Source organism: Strigops habroptila, chromosome 1, assembly GCF_004027225.2.
Source record: "Strigops habroptila isolate Jane chromosome 1, bStrHab1.2.pri, whole genome shotgun sequence".
In the NCBI taxonomy this organism is placed as follows: domain Eukaryota; kingdom Metazoa; phylum Chordata; class Aves; order Psittaciformes; family Psittacidae; genus Strigops; species Strigops habroptila.
This window is the reverse complement of record NC_044277.2, coordinates 35,464,561-35,481,337: the sequence shown is the minus strand read 5'-3', so window position 1 is coordinate 35,481,337 and position 16,777 is coordinate 35,464,561. Positions and strand designations below refer to the sequence as shown.

Here is a 16,777-nt window from a genome sequence, read left to right as displayed (position 1 = left end):
CATCTTTCCTCCGTGGGGTGCTCAAAGTTCGAGACAGTGCTGGAGATGACATTTGACGACTTTCAAGCAAAGAGGGAGAAGATCAATTCCTCTGGTAGACTGCCCATACTGTTCTCGACAAATCCTTGGATACTGTCCTCCTCCACTTAACCTGGGTACATCATCATATCCCGTGACGACAGAGACCCCCCAGCAAAGGGCCCAGTGCCCATTCAATGGGAATGAACAGCTCTGGAGAATGCGGGCATCGATCCCGCTGCCTCTCACATGCTAAGCGAGCGCTCTACCACTTGAGCTAATTCCCCAGCACATGGCCTTGCCCTGAGGTCCTTTCCCCTCGCAGGCACACAGCCCTGACCCAGCCTCTCCGGCAACCAAAGCCTGGGTCTCCCATCGACCTGGCACCACCGTCCCAACCACAGAATCCCTTTGCTGCTGGTGGTGACCCCTGACAAGACCTGATGGTGCTCAAGTACCACCATCCCCTGCTCAGGTTTCACCAGAACTGCCTTGGCTGGTTCGTGTTCCCCAGCATGGGCAGGAGCTGAAGGCTGTGCAGGCCATGAAGGGGAGCCAGCCGGGCAGGGCCAAAAGGCAGCGGTGCCCCAGGGTGTGTTCCCGAGCCAAAAGGGCACTCCTTCGAGCCGGAGTTGAACCAGCGACCTAAGGATGGCCGTGCAAGGAGCCTACAGTCCTCCGCTCTACCAGCTGAGCTATCGAAGGAATCACAAGGCTCTGTTTGATATCCTTTCATTCTCCATACCACAGCCATATCTCTCCCTATGCAAGATACTTTCCTGTTTTCAAATGTTTCTCCCTTCTCATACCACTCCTACAGCACAGTCTGGTCTGATCTTACCTCTCACTTTCACACTCCCACTGACATAGTTCATTTTTCTTAGTGTATTTATCTGACTTTATTTCCAGAAGTGCCCTATTCATCTTGTGGCATGGCTATTACTGTGCTTGTTGTCATTTTCCTCTCTGAAACACGTCACATTACTTCCTGCTGCAGAGGTCTGAAGTGATCAGTGGTCCTGAGGTGGTGAAGGAGAAGGCCGTTCATCAAGAGAAAAATTTGAATGGACATAAATCCTTGTGTTTTGTATTGGAAGTAGCCAACAAACTCCTGTGTTCACTCTCCATTTTTTGGCTTCTTCTTTTTTCCCTACTCATACTGAACCACGATTATCACACAACTAGGAATATCACCTTCCCAGGGACCCATAGGGAAGCTTCTGTATAGCTAATACTTCATGTTGAGTCACATAGTTCTTGTCTTTACTTTTATTGTTTTTTGGGTTGGACCTAACAGAGTCTTTTTTTCTCACTCATATGAATTGCTCTACCAGCATATATATTTCTTTCCCATTACTAAATCATCTTCAAATAGTATATGTCATCTTGGTCTGCAGGAAGTTGTTTTGTTAATGTGCTTTTTTTAGTGAGGACGGTTTTCCCAAAATCAAAATAAGAACATATCATTTGTTAACTGTACTATGTTGAAAGTAATTATGTTAATATTCTAAAATAATACTAAGTAAAGTGAGTGTGCAACTGATGTTTTTCACCTTTTGGAAACTTCATTTTGTTCAAATTCTTATTTTCATGAGATTTTGGGGGATATGGAGAGGGCAGAAGATGTCTTTTGGTATGTGGGAAAGAAAAGAATTGCTGGAGACTGATTGTCCCATGCCTGTGACCACACATAGGTTTTGAAAGTAATACCTCTCCCATTTTTTGCTTTTTAATTCTAATTGCTGGGGTTTGTTTTCAGCTAAGAAAAGGGATAGATTGCATAAGCTACTTAAATACGTGGATGGCACGTAATGTCATTAGTCATGCAAGACTTAGCTTGTTTTTCCAGTTCTCCTCTTCCATCTTTTATTATGTTTAAGGTACCACATGTTAAATGTGAAAAACGTATGTTTAAGGTACCACATGCACAGTATAGTAAATATGACTGAACTTGAAGCCCTTCATGTTCTTGGAGACATATTTAAGGGTTCTGTATGAACTGTGAGAAGATGACTGGAGTTCAGCATACAGAACTGAAGAGATCGTTGGCAGAGGTGGTTCCCAGGCTCATATCAGTCTTGATAGTGGCAGAGTGTGTCCAAGGCAGGAACTGTCATCAGGAGCAAAGCACTTACATTTCACTGCAGGAATAACCTGTACTGGGACTTCAGTGGAAAGTCAAGCAGGACTCCACTCTGAGGATCAATTTGTTAGGGGAAGAACGGGAACACTGCCTTTGCACCACAAATAATATTTTAGGGCATTATGGTCCTGGCTAGATCCTGAAACACTCAGAACGAATAGTTACAAAATGCAACATAGCTTGACTGAGGTGAGAATCACGGTATTTAAAACACTACCAAATCACTTTTGATGCCACTAGAGGTCAGCACTAGTCATCAAATACATGTCTTGGGAAAATCTTGCCAGTTCTCCAAAGGGAGTGGTGACTTCTGAAAAGATACGCTTCTGTCTATGCTTGTTTTGCAAGTACATGTGAGCTCACACTGCCAATGCTTCAACGTGGTTGGAAGCAAACCCTTTCTTCTCTAAGCTTTTCTTCCCCACCGCTGTTTGTGAGCTAACAGTCCCACACTGTTCCTTTCAAGCTGTACCTATCCTTGGATGCCATAGCACTGAGTACACTCAGGTGGGAAATGTGGTGCTGAGCCCTGTCCTAACAAAGGCTTCCCACCAGCATAAACAGCCCAAAACTGTTGATGATCAGCTTCCACTGCTTTAAGGGCTGTTTCAGAGGTGCAACAGTGGGGAACTAGGCCCAGAGAAAAGCACTTGAAACTGCGGCTAACTCACTGTACTTTCCCACTTGTGCTTCAGAAAGATGCTTTCTTTCTACTGCAGCTCATACCTCTGTTTCCCACCACCACTGTATGGGCTTCTGCAAACACAGGTACTGTTCACAAAATTTTAATACAGCTACTATTGACAGGCAATCAAATACGGAATTTGTTATAAAGAAGACAGTGTTGATGGGATAAGCAGTGTGATCATCCTGTTTTAAACTACCTTCAAAAAGCCTTTATGTTTGTTGAAATGTGCTAAAAGATATAAATCAGTTGGCAATCACAGTTAAACAAATGCCTGTGATTTATTATCATGCTGCAATCTGTGCTTTCAGAATTTTCACTGTCTCCTTTAACATGGTAGCTGACTAGGTATCCATACAAAAAGTTTATGCTTATTGTAATGGTAATACTCTTTCACCAAAATTTTCATGTTCAGTCGTTTTGTGTCATTTTTCTTCCACCGACTATGTCAGAGCTGGGAAAAAGAAGGCTGAATGCACTGTTCAGAATGATTATATCTCTATTAAAATATATTTTGTAGTGTTTTCTAAGTGTCTGTATGTCGAAGTGTCTGTATGTCAGACGTACAGATGACTTATTTTCATTTTGTTTTTCCTATTTAAGAAAATTGGCTCTGAAATACCATCCCGACAAGAATCCGGACAATCCAGAGGCTGCAGAAAAATTTAAAGAGATCAACAATGCTCATGCAACACTGACTGATCTGTCCAAGCGAAACATATATGACAAGTATGGATCATTAGGGCTCTATGTGGCAGAACAGTTTGGTGAGGAAAATGTTAACACCTACTTCATGCTCTCAAGCTGGTGGGCAAAGGTAAGCTGTTATTTTCTGTTGCAAATCAAATGTTACAATGCACACAGACAATTCCGTCCACAAGGAACCCCCTGAAAAATGATCTCTCTACAAGCTTACAAATAGTAGGATGTGATTCTAAACCACTACTAAAAGCTTAATTAAACAACAACATTATCTGAAAAATCAACAGTAGCAGAATGTAACATAAGCTTAGAATAGATCTAATATTGAATGTTTTCTTTTTAACTTGGTAAATAGTTAAAGAGGGTGCATGTTTTGTAACACTTTCAGACATTAATTAGATTTGAATCTAGTGCTCCAGGTTAATTTTGAGTTTCTTTTCAGTAATGACTAAATAAAAATGACTCGTTCAAAAATGGGAAGTCCCACTTATGTGACAACAAGTTAATAAGTTATTACAGCACAAATTTAGCTGTGTTCTTTGCTATATATAGCACATAGCGTAAGTAAGCAATAATAATACATAACACTGTGATTATGGTGTCATATGTGCCCTGATGAGGGGGTGAGAGAAAGGAAGTAGAAGAAAAGGTGGAGTGGAGGAAGAGAGTAGCAAAGGAAGAGAATGCTACATCAAAAACTGGCATATTGCTCAAGGAAAAGCTCATCATGGGCTGTTCTCATCATAAAGGAGTTGTGTTAATGTCTTTCTTATATCACTGGTGTCTTCTGATGTTTGCATATGTCAAAATCGAGTGTTTCTGCAAATACTGAAATGTTACAGAAATGTAACAAACCAATAGAATTGCAAATGTGCAAAATCTGTGCTGTCCCCATCTCTCTACACCAACAGAAGCACAGGAAAGCAAGACTCTGATGGAGTACATAGGAAAATGGTCTGTACTGTGTGAAGTAAGCACAGCTTTGATCTGAGAACCATGGAACATGGATTCCTGTGCTCAGCACAGATCAGGCCAGTGCTTCACTCCCCTGCAGCCCCCTTTCAAACTGAGAAGTCACTTGGGCACTTTGTGGGTCTGAGAAGCCACAATTTATCTGCTGAATCAGGATGAGACAGCAGCTGCTCAAATGCAGAACAGTGAAAAAAACTAATGAATGAAATGCTGGTGTTTAAATTACACTTGCAAAGGCACAGTTGCACCCTCAGAAGCAGGCTGGAGGCTGCCTGCTTGCAGCTGCTGTAGCTGACTCCTGCTGCAGGCTGGACACCCCACCACAGCCACTGTCTTCTCCTGCTGGATCATTCCCTCTTTTCTTTGCTGCCCACCCTTTCCTTCGGCCTCTTTGTCTCAGTTCAGGTGCCAGGAAGCATTGCCTTAGAGCTCAGAGAGCAGCAGTATTGACTCCTTTAAAAGTCTTGGTAAACAAGGTTTTTCAAAACAGGATAAATCAGAGTTTGCTGCTTTTTTAGCTTGTATTTCCTCTTCTTACTGATATTTAATGGATATTTTTATGGAGTATAAAATCCTCTGTGGTTAGAAAATCAGGAACAGAAATAACTGCTGTGGCTTTGACTCCCAAGGAGAGCAGTGGATAGCACAGAAAGCAGCTAGTAAGTCCCTAATAGTTAAAAGAGGAATGTGTGGACTGTTTCAAGGTACCTGTATTCCAGAGGTGAGATGAGATATCCTGAATATCCCAGCAGAAGTTATCACTGTGTCCTGGTTTTTAAGAATTCTGTACAAAAAATCCAAAATATTCATACAGACTTTTTTGAGGATTGTCACAGATAGACTCTCTATCCCTCCCCCAACCCAAAACCTTGCCACCTCCAAAGCATGAACAGGACACCAAGTGGGGTTTTTTTGCAAGCTGAGCTCGTTATTCCTCATGTCTTTTTAACTCATGCACAAATGCTGGGCCATTTTCAGATTTTTCTAGTGACTATCACAATACTATTTGAGTCTGAGACATTATCTGAAGATGACCTCTGGACCCCTAATTTTCTCCATTCTGATAGAAGGCAGAAAGAACTACAGCTTTCGCTCATTATCTTCCTCTTGAACTACGAACATTCCTAGTAAATCCTCTTCCCTAGCACACTCATACGCAGAAAATCTGACAATTGTGAGGAGGTGTATCATTAGAAGTAAGAAAACTCAAATGAAAGGAGAAATGCAAAGTGAAAATTACTTTTTTTTGGACTGCCAGACTCCTTAGCAGGCATATTAAACTGGGAACATACTGACATGGGTAATGGTAACTTTAACTCCTTTTCCACTGGCAGGCATAGGGATTGGTTGGTTGTTTTAGCAAAAAGCAATTCTCCCTCTACCATGAAGGCAGTTTATTGATCACATCAATAAACATTTACTAACTATGATAATATAAGCACAAGAAATCTTGAAACATTTAAGGTGTCATGAATAAATTTAAGGGCTTTTTCCTCTATGCACTTTTATTCTGTCTTTTTTCATACTATCCATTGTGGTTATTTATTCTCCATTGTGGCATAAATTATACAGTCAGATAACTTATTTTAGGGGTCACAATATTTAGAATAGGTTTGGGTGTCCATTGGAAGAAAAACATTTTAAAACAGAAAGTCAGAGTCCTTCACTTTATTTATTAGCACCTTCCTCACTCTTGATACATGTCTATATTAGGCATGTAAATAGTCTTATTACCTTCAGAGATGCTCCAGTCGGCCCCCACTAACATTGTCAAACTGAGTGTTATTTACATAGCTTCATTGTCAAAGTTTGACAATATCCTGACATCTGTGTTTGCTTTCTTCCTCAGCAGCATGTTTTCTTATGAATATAACGAATAATTAGTAAAGTGCAGACTCTATAATGCTAAAGCCTGGCTATACCTCCAACCTACTTACACCTGGTGGCCACAAAGCTGTGCTGGCTTTCTATACACATTCCACATATCAGCTTTGATTTGCTTTTTAGAAATGTCACTGTCTTTCTTTTGATCTTATACCACTATGTCCATGGAGAGATGTGGAGGTTTCTCCTTTGCCACAAACAACTTGGGTCAGGAGCATGGGGTGGCAGTGTTACCCTAAGGGCTCCCTTTCTGCAGGTCCCCCATCCCATTGCTGCGACACAGCACACAGCCCCCAGTGCCACAGCTGCGGAGCTGTGCTATGTACCCAAGCAGTGACGTGGTCTGGAGAAAGAAAAGCTCTGTAAATTAAAGTTTTCTGGCTGTTGAATCTGCCCAAGATCTCTGGTCTCAGTCCTAGGCAGTTGGGCTGGCTCTGCTGAAGCCTCTGTACTTTGTGTCAAAGGGACAGGAGTGGGCAGAGGGCGATGCAGGTGGGAACTTCTTGACGCCTGAGTCCCCAGATTAAGAAACACAGACCAAGGAGTCTAATTTAGGCGATGTCGCCTGTGTGCTCTTGCACAGGCTAATGTGGAGAGTGAGACACCCGCAATGGGCAATTCAAATCCTCCTGAGGCTGAATCACCCTCTGGAAGGACTTTCAACTTCCCATTGACTGTGGGGAGCTCATGGGGGCTACAGTCCTAATTTAGATGCCTTATTCCAGTGCCTAAATTTACGTGGGATGCATCTGGGTCTTTGCTTCTTTTTCTCTTAGCTTTGTTATTGACAAGAACCTGCCAGTAAATAAGCGTTTGCAAAAACCATCTTGGGCAAATGAGTCATTTTTAAGATGGAAATGAGTCATTTTGAGGTGGGTGGGGTTTTGCATACTGCCTGGAAGCTTTTTCTGAGGACCAGCTTCTGAAGACAGACTTCAAAAGTTGAGCATGTGGGGGCCTGTTGGTTGGTGTCTTCTTTGTGGATGTGGTCCTGAGTGGCAAATAGGAGCTCATGGTTGAGAAGGACTTTGGAAGATCTGGCCCCTGTTCAGGCACTTGGCCATCAGCTGAGCTCCTCTGAGTGCCAAGTGCTTGGGAACCCGAGTTCCTCTGACAATCTGCTTTCAGCAGGCTGCCGAGAGTTTGGGGAAGGTCATTGCTCACAGGGTTTTCCTCCCGCTGTGTTTAACCCAGGGCCTGTTTGCAGTCTGTGGTCTGCTGACGGGCTGCTACCTCTGCTGCTGCCTCTGCTGCTGCTTCAACTGCTGCTGTGGAAAGTGTAAACCCAAAGCACCGGAAGGGGAAGAGCAGGAGTTTTGTGTGTCTCCAGAAGATTTGGAAGAGCAAATTAAGAACGACATGGAAAGAGGTGTGTATTATAGGAGCATACTGTGTGGCAAAGCTGTTCAAAACAATCTTTAAAGCCTGTAGGCCAGATGTTCTGCTCACGATGCTGAGGCTGGTTCCAGACATCAGTGGAGACGTGCCAATTGACTCTAGCTAACACCGTGACCTGATGAACTTCCCAAGTTGTGTTTTTAGTTTTAATGAAAAACTAAACTTATGGCACTAGTAAGTATCTCCTGTATCATTAGAAGTCTCAGGGCTCATCTTAAGTGACAATGTTCACCCTCTAGCCCCTATACCCATGTTGCTTCGTATCCTAGATCCTGTACTTATACATTAGATCTGACTGGACTGGTGCTTGCCATATCTGATCCACGTGAATAAGCTGTCATTCAGGTTTTATTCATGTAAAATTTATTGCTGGCTGTGGTGGGCCAACTGTATCCGTTCAAGAAAAGGCTTCAAGAGAAGAAGCAAAGTTTCCAACTGTAAGGTTGCACAGTAACCTAACAGAGTTTTCATGGGAGCTGCCACAGCCCCCGAGCTGCTCACTCTCTTCTGCACTGACAGTAGTGATTATGCTGCCTTACCAGGAGCCAGATCTTGGATATGATCCAGGTGAAAACTAATCCTCCCAAAAATGTGTGCAGTTCCCTGCCCATTTAACACCCTGCCGTGCTTCACACAGTGGGGAAGGCAGAGTGCTAAGGCTAGTTCAAAGAAGGAAGCACGAGTGCCTGGCCAGGAACATGGGCCAGGGTAATGGGGCACCTTTCACAGCAGGTGACTCTCTTTTCTCAGCTTTGCTGTGTCTCCTGTCTGCACATTCAGGTTTTGGCTATACCAAAGGATGATGGTGGTAATTTCCTGATTTGGCACTAGTGTGGGTTACATATTTTAAACAAGGAGCGCTGTCCTAATCTGCTGAAGTGGGGCAGAGGTTTGCCTTCGTCTTCAAGGGAAGCAGAAACATCTCAGGCTGGATAGATTTGGACACTTGTAGGTCAGGATGAGAGATGCAATGTCCCTTGCTTCAGCAGGAGAAGACTTAGGCCACTTTTCAGTTGCAAATTCATATAAACTGTGATTAGGATTATGCTTTTTTATGAGGAAGGACCTAAGGAGCCAGATCACTCTTTTTCTCTTCCATTGTTGTGGAAGGTCTTACGCTGTTACATTCTTACATTTACTATGCTTAAATTAGCACTGCCAGATTGCGAAAGTCGTGTTCCCTTAGCAGAGAAGATTTTTTTCCCCCCAACTTTTCACACAAATTTACCCTTCCATAAATATGCAACAAAACACTTGTAGTAGTTAGAACAAATGCTATTTATATAACTGGTATGCCAACGTGTGGTGGTATTTTTAAATGGGTTTTGCCTAGAGGCATATCAAGGTAAATACAGTCAGCTTAAAAACTGATCATACTTGATCAGTCTCTGCGAAGGCAACAAAAACTACTAGTGACAACTTTATAACCACAATGCACTATTTGAAATAGATGTAATATACTCTGCGACACCAGGCACCTGCAAAGTGCAAATCTAAAATGGGTCTTGATATTTATGGTCTATGACACCAGAGCCAAGCTTGAAATATGAAGAAGGAAATTTGAAGTACAAGAATTTTTTAATTTTTTTTTTTTTTAATTTGGCAGGTATTTTGCTCTCCCCCAAAATCCGGCACAAAACTCCCCAGTGGCATTTCTTAGTATTCAGTAATTTTAGACCAACTTCCCATCCCTTTACTCCCATCAAGTCTCACTGAGATATCAAATTTTTTTTAAATCATTTCAAATGTTTAGCAAAATCCCAGTCTGAAAAATTAACAGAATGTGGAATTATATTTATTATATGTTTTAAGTACTTTGAAGACAATATGAAGTATATAGGTAGGGCCTGAAGAAAACTAGATATTTGTACCTTTCCTACCCTTCTCTTTAGCCTTGCTACATCTTCCTACCAATCAAAACCAGCTTGCCTCAATAGAGTAGAATTCTCTGTATTTTAAAATTAGATTAAAAGAGAGCACATATCAGGAAGAAAAGTTAAGATGTCATGACAGAGGGTAATATGAGCAGCTGAAAGGAAATAGACGCTGTATTTAGAAAAATCAATGATAACCAGCTGAAAATGCACTTTGCCACTAGCCCCCCTCCAAATTTTAGGTAATTCAGAAACAAACTGTGATCACTCCTGCAGCAGCTTTCATTTTGGAGGAGGAAATCCTATTAGGATCCAAATTCTTTGCATGCCCTCTGCCCACAGACTGAGCGTTCTAGATAGTAATTAATTTCTTTGCTTCCTGCTGTTCCCAGTATCTGTAGTATTGCTAGCCAGACTTTTTTGCTAAGGTCAAAGCATAGATTCTCAAGCTAAGGCCATACTTTAATTTATCCATATATTTTGTAGTCAGTCAGTCATTACTTTTCTGAGGAATGCAACATTTGATAGCACATCACCATTCCTGATGCTAAAAACCTCTGAGAGCGAGTCTCCAGCAGTTGTTACTGTGCTCAGTGAGAGCTGCTTGGAGCTGGCTGTACTGCACAAAAGAGGCTCTATGTGTGTTGTGGGAGTCGAGATTTAGACTTCATCTTTTGAATTGGCACAACAGTAATAATGTTCAGTCCCTCACATTTCTCCTGAATACAATTAAGGTGTTACACAGTTGATTTCATTCCTCAAATTAACATACCATAAAACATAATTATTAGTGAAAAAAAAAAAAAGAGATGTGAGCCCAAAAATTCAGCTATCTTTTTCCTGAAATGTAAAAGCAAAGTGTGTTGTCACTGAAATCAACATAATCATGTCAAAGGCTTCAGTCCTCTTAAAATGGCATATTCCTCTAGAGGAAAGCTTTATTCAAATATATTTGACTAGTTCTGGTGCCCAGCTAGTTGAATATCTCCCATGAGAGATTCACTTTACAGCATATACTTCCATGGGTAGCATGACCATCAGAACTAAAGGAACTTGGGGATTTGCAAGCCCCAACCTGTACTTAGGTTACAGTGATTTCTTCTCATGACTACTGATTTGTACTAGAGAGGACTGTGGCCTAATGGAAGATCAAAAAAAAAAATCTTATATTTGGATTATTACATTTTAAAAATGGCATTTTTTAGGGTTTCAGATCAAATATGACATTAAAAAAGTGTAAAGTAGGGTAATCTGTGGTGTTGTGCCTTGATGTTATGGGTGACCTGCGAAAATACACTGGCAGAGGGAAGTATCACTTGCTCACCTGCAGCACAGGAGCGTGCAAGGGTTCATCGCTTTCACTCACACGCACGAGGCAGGTTGCCAGATTTTGCTTCCACTGAAGTCAGTGGCAAACCTTCTGTTGATTTCCGTGGTCCCAGGGGAGGTGCTGTTGGAATTTGGATTGCCTTGGTACTTCAGGGTACTTCAGGCTAATGATGCACTCAAAGCAGTTTGGCAGGTTTGTTCTCTCTCGGTTTGGTTACCATTGTAAGAACAAAGCAAGGCATTTCTAAACCGACTTTCATTTTAAGGAAAATGAAATCTGGGAGAGGAAAGGGAAAAAAGTAAAAAAAGGAACCTGAGTAACAAAATACTTTCTCAACTCAGAAGCAATAAGTTTTTAGCACTTCATTGTCTCCTCCACACTCCATATGATATCAGTGTAGGCGAACAGCAAGCAAGAGCTATCTATAGAAATCAGTTGTCGTGGTTTAAGCAGTTTAAACTGTGAATTCTGCCACACCTCCATTCTGCAGCTCTCCATTAGCAGACTATATTTGTACAGTTTATTATACGATGGTTCCCTGTTCTGATAAAACCCATCATAAATCTTAGAAGGGTGGGGGCAGCAAGACACTTGGTGAAGGTGTTGACTCAGAACTGTCTGCAGATCAGCTGGAAGCGATGCGACAGATTCGCAGTGGGTCCTGTCCTCTTGTTGCACATCTGGGTATCACAGCAAAATGAACTGCTAGTGTCTGCCCCCCGTCAGTGATCTTCCAGAAAATGAACAACTCAGAGGCAGCAGAGGGTGGGAGGGAGTGCTGCTCAGAAATCTAGAAAATACACAGCAACTTTAAAATGGATTGGAACTGCCAAACTGATCTGAGCCTGATCTGAGCTCTAAGCTTTAATTACTCGTATACTTTCAGAAGTTATGAAACATGTCTGCCTTTGACCTTGTGTCTAAATGCGGAATTGCCCATACAGAGAAGCTGCTTGGCATTTAATCATTCTTGCCTTTCACCTTGACACAGTCAAAGGTGTTCTACCCCCACTGAGGAGAAGCCGTATGGCATGCAATTAGATTCCTGCTCTGGGTTAAGTTACTCCTGTACATTGCATCTTTTGCCCATGATTCATTCCATCAACTGCCATGTAAACAGTAGGAAATGTCAGATGGGGATTTTTTCTGAACATTCGGTCATTTGGCAAAAAAGGTCATCATTCGTATTCAATTACTGTGAAGGCTGTGATATAGAGCCTTTTATAAGGCTCTATACAAGATACAAAAAGTCCAAAATTTTTCATATGAAAACACCTCACTGAGATGGATGAACCTTTAAAAGTCAGTCTCCGAGTCTTGAGTATCCTCCTTCCTCCAAAAAAATGGTGTGTTGGAAAGAGGCCCAGGAGAAGGGCAGCCAAACCTTCTTCATTATCAGAGGGAACACAACAGCCTTCAGGAAACTCTGTAAGGACTTCACTTTCCTCCACTCTACAACAAAGACACTTTTTATGCATTTATATTGGGAAACCAAACTGCATAACTGCATGGAATGAGAAAGTACAAATCAGTAAGAGTCAACAGAGTGATAACATAGAGTGATAAAAGAGTGATAATATAAAGTGATAATTATCAGTAGAGGATAATACGAGGTTTTGGCAGTTCCAAACTCACTAAAACAGTAATTCTCAAAATCCTATTGTATATATACTACATAAGACCTCAAAATGCAATTTAACATTTCTAATTAACTAGCTGGCTTTCAGTATCGATATGATTTCTTCCCTCTCAAGTATATTCCTCTCACACATTTTTTTTTTTCTTTTACGTCTCTTCTTTCCTGGCTGTTAAGTTTGCCTTCTTCAAGAGTAATTTCTGGCCCATTCTCACAAACGCCGTCAAGGTTAGTGCTTGCTGACTCACAGCAGCGCTCATTATATTCAGACATTTGCAGGAACAAGCACTTGCAATTGGAACAGGCAGGAACCCTTATGCTGCAATATCTGCAAAGCACCAGGTATGGCTAATGCCCGGTTTAATAACAGCACCCAGAAATCTGGCATTACATGTGGACAAGGAGTAAGAGCATTTGTAGACTCGGTGTGGGCATTGCCGCCTCTTCAGTACGCACACAGGTGTCTGTGAAGTCAAGCTTAAGCTGTAGCCAGAACAGCAGATGAAATGTTGTGGTACTAACAAGAAGTCTGACTTTGGTAGCCGCTGAAGTATTTTTTGTCATCCTCCCCAATTTAGATGGAGAAACTCCTATCATGCTTCAGCCGACTAATGCGACCGAGAAGACACAGCTAATAGGGGACAGCCGTCGGAGCTATCGCACAGACTCCTAGAGCCAGCAAACACAACCTGTTGGTGCTTCCCACTGAGAACAAACACACTGATAAGCTCTGCAGCCCGTATTTGTAGTTGTCTTTAAGTTAATCAAGAGTAACCTGAGAGAATTTCCTATCAATGCAGAATCTCCCTCGAGGCCATTTCCAATAAGTTGATAACTGCACTCTGCAAGGAGATACCTATGGCCGTTACTGAGCTGTACACACTGGCATGTTGTGGCCTCTCATGGCTTCAAACTGCCAGGCTCAAGCATGGTCTTTCCCTCTAGCAATATGCCCTTTGGTATAGTTGCTCTCCTCCAGGCCCTCAGCTGTGGGTTCACCTCCCAGGCACAATCCCAAGTCCCTTTCTGGACACACCAGCTCCATCTCTGCCTGCACTGGGAACACTCCTCGCATGCAGCAGTTTTGCTGGGTGTGAAGCATTCCTGTGAGGGAGCCCTGGAAAAGCTCTTTAGCAGAGCTCAGAGGCAAGGTTGGTGACAAGGCAGATGGGGCTGTCCTTCCAGGAGACTAAATGCTCTTTGGAAAGCAGCCAGCAGCTTGCCTGGGCCCAGCCTTGGCGATTATAAACTTGAGCAAGGACAAATTGCTTGGAGATCATTCTGATGATGGTTACAACATGGGTCACTCCAAATCATGGAGCCTCCTCCAGCGCCAGAAGCACACGAAGGCTCTTCCCCTGCAAACCCAGGAGATGGTGGGCAAACACCTTGTGGAGGAGGAGGCTGCCCTGGGCTGCCCCAGTACCTGTCTCCTCTCCCTATAGCTGCTGACAGCCCCAAGGCAAAGCTTCCCTGATCCTGCCCAGTTGTGCCTGCTGCCCATGTCAGGTGGCCCTGGCTTCTCCAGCTGCAGCTGCAGTGCTGGAAATTGGTCCCCAGCCAGCAGCTTCCTGCTGGAGTGCTTATTGCACCATGCTCCTGGCTGCCGGCCCCACTGCCCCGCTGGCACTGGGCTGGGAGCCATCGCACCAGCGCTGGCAACCGGGGCTGTGGGACCAGCAAGGGCTCGGCAGGGCAGGCAAGCAGCAGAGGAGCAACTGTCCTCACAGCCCAGGTCCTCCCCTCTGCCCTAGGCACAGGGGCTTTAAGAGCACATGGTGTGATTTAAAATGAAGAGGTAGGGATGAGGTGTATCGCTGGCGGGTACAGCTAAAGAAAGCATGAAGAAAGCAGGCACCTAATTTGTAAGAGCTGAAGAAATACCTCTTGGATCTTAAACTTAGCACTTCACTTGTTGGACATAGCAGTTCAAGCCTTAGACAGCCGAATTTCTCCTCAATCATCATGTTACATCAATCATTGTCAGTCCTGTGCATTGCTATTTTTGCTCTTCTAATCAAAGTGCTGTGATCCAAAGGGGGGCATAACGTTCCACTAAATTATATAGACCAATGAATATATAGCTAGTAAAAAATGTTTAAATTGGATCCTGCAGTTGTGAAACATAATTATCTGTCTTCTGTTCTCACCCTTCACATCAAATGTCATTCCATGGCAGCTAAATATATGGGAAAACTGTGTTTTATAGACCCAGCTATAACTCCAAAGTCAAGAAATACTACTTTCAACATTTCTTGAAAGTTCCCATAACACATAGACATTCTAAAAGCCACTAATTCTAGTTCAGGTTATATATCTGTTCTCCAGGTGCAGCCACTGGGGCCAGCTAACACACACATTGCCCTCAGAAATAGTCCTATTTTTCTGCTCCAGAGAAGAGGGGAAGTCCTGGCGTGGCTGGGGCTGTGCACAGGCACTCATTTCCCTCCTCCCCATGGGCTCCTCTTTGTCCTCAGTTGCATGTTGCAAATAATTTTGGAGGCCACTCATATGTACATAAATCCAGGCTGCCACCCTGCCTGCTCCGCGGTGCTGCGGGAATGTGCCCATCCATCCCAGTTGTCCCAGGGGAGCGGCCTTGGTGGCAGCATCCTACTGCTGAGGGGATGTGAGCCCAGAAGACACATTCATGTGCTGCACATCTTCCCGCTAGGTGGCCAGGTCCTCCTCCTGCTCCCGTGGAAGTCAACTAGATTTACACCCTAGATTTCAACAACAGCTACAGAGCAGGCCTAAAGCCAGGGAGGGAAAGGGAAATCCCAGATTAGCAAAAGCAACAGGGGGATCTTTTCACATACAACACCTTTGGCATCCCTCAGGGCCCCATTATGGGCCAAAGCCAAAATTTACTGAAATCAAGGAAGTGATTTCCATAGGCCTGTGTGTGACCACAAGTCATGTGGTTCTTATTTGCTCTTTCTAAATGAGACACTTTTCTTGGGAAAGGTTTATGACTTGATCCCACAGTGTGATGCAAAGGTGGACAAGCTGCTGCGTGTTTGCAAAGCCCTTTTACAGACAGGGGGACCTCTACAGAAGAGACATAATGTAGTATCTTGGTTAGCTAAAAACCCTGGAATAAACCAGTGACCAAGCCTCTGAGTGGGTTCTCCAGGACTTGCAGCTTAAAAATCAGAGTGTCTGAACCCATGGTTTAATTCCAAAGAGGAATCTTAGTTTTCAGGGTACCAGGGCATTTGCTGTCAGGATCAGCTATTCTGAGAACATGTGGAGAAAGGATGAAAAAGGATTTCAGGACTTAGCTTTTCAGTGGGATTTTACTCATTTGTTTGCTTTTCAGAAAAGTTCCCAATGTGAACATAGCTATGCTCATGTTATCTGTTTCAGTGGAAAGTTCAGTTGCATACCCATTAATCTTCTGAAAATGTACAGATCCTCAAATTTTTGTTCTGCTTCACTGCATTTATTTATATGTAATGTACTATATATTCAAACCTACCCTTGCTGTCAACCACTCTGACTAATAAAGGTTGTATGTATGAACTGTAGCGCTCCCTTTACTTTTCCACACTATCAACTTCATTCCGGTAACAGCTAGAGAAGCTGTTGAGACAGCTGTCCAAAGTTATGGACAGCTTGGGCTTTGCACCCCAAGTGGCAAGCAGCAACTCAGGGTTTCCCCAAAGAAGAACTAGGTCTTGGATTGCAGCAGATGCACCTACCTATGCAAAGCAGCCAGAGCTATAGCTGCACATTGCAAATCCTTCATATAATGCAGAATGCTTGTGTACATTAAACCAAATCAAAACAGTGGTGTGATGAATCATAGAACCATAGAATCATTTAGGTTGGGAAAGACCTTTAAGGGCAGAGAGTGAAACCACAATGCTGCTGAGGACAGCAGCAGGCGTCCTGTGCACTTCCCTGGGACCAGCATCTCACCCAGGGGTTTTGCATCTGTCCGAGAGCCAGCACAGCGCCAGGTGATCTGGGCCTGCTACGAGGCAGGAATATTTCTCGCCAGGATGGTGTCCAGTCTCTGTGACCACAGAAGCCCAGGCATTTGGGAAACGGACAAGGGGCAACTGTTTTGTTTGTATTCTCAAAGAGCTGTCCTCTTGCATGTTTACATATTAACTCATACCCAGATTCA

The 16,777-nt window shown here is 43.2% G+C and overlaps 1 protein-coding gene and 2 non-coding genes across 3 annotated transcripts in view; 1 reads left to right on the top strand and 2 right to left on the bottom strand.

Moving 5' to 3' along the window:
- DNAJC5B (DnaJ heat shock protein family (Hsp40) member C5 beta) overlaps positions 1 to 13,677 on the top strand; it is a 40,722-nt gene extending 27,045 nt beyond the window's left edge. Inside the window, exons 3-5 of the mRNA XM_030495726.1 lie at positions 3,450 to 3,663; positions 7,599 to 7,773; positions 13,221 to 13,677. Of these exons, the coding sequence (XP_030351586.1) occupies positions 3,450 to 3,663; positions 7,599 to 7,773; positions 13,221 to 13,315 (484 nt within the window). The 3' untranslated portion in view covers positions 13,316 to 13,677. The remainder of the gene's footprint in view (positions 1 to 3,449; positions 3,664 to 7,598; positions 7,774 to 13,220) is intronic.
- Positions 233 to 305, bottom strand: TRNAA-AGC. Its single transcript has one exon. It is a non-coding gene; the product is annotated as a tRNA-Ala (tRNA).
- Positions 636 to 723, bottom strand: TRNAY-GUA. The gene is given in 2 exon segments: positions 636 to 671; positions 687 to 723. It is a non-coding gene; the product is annotated as a tRNA-Tyr (tRNA).
- Positions 13,678 to 16,777: the final 3,100 nt, after the last annotated feature.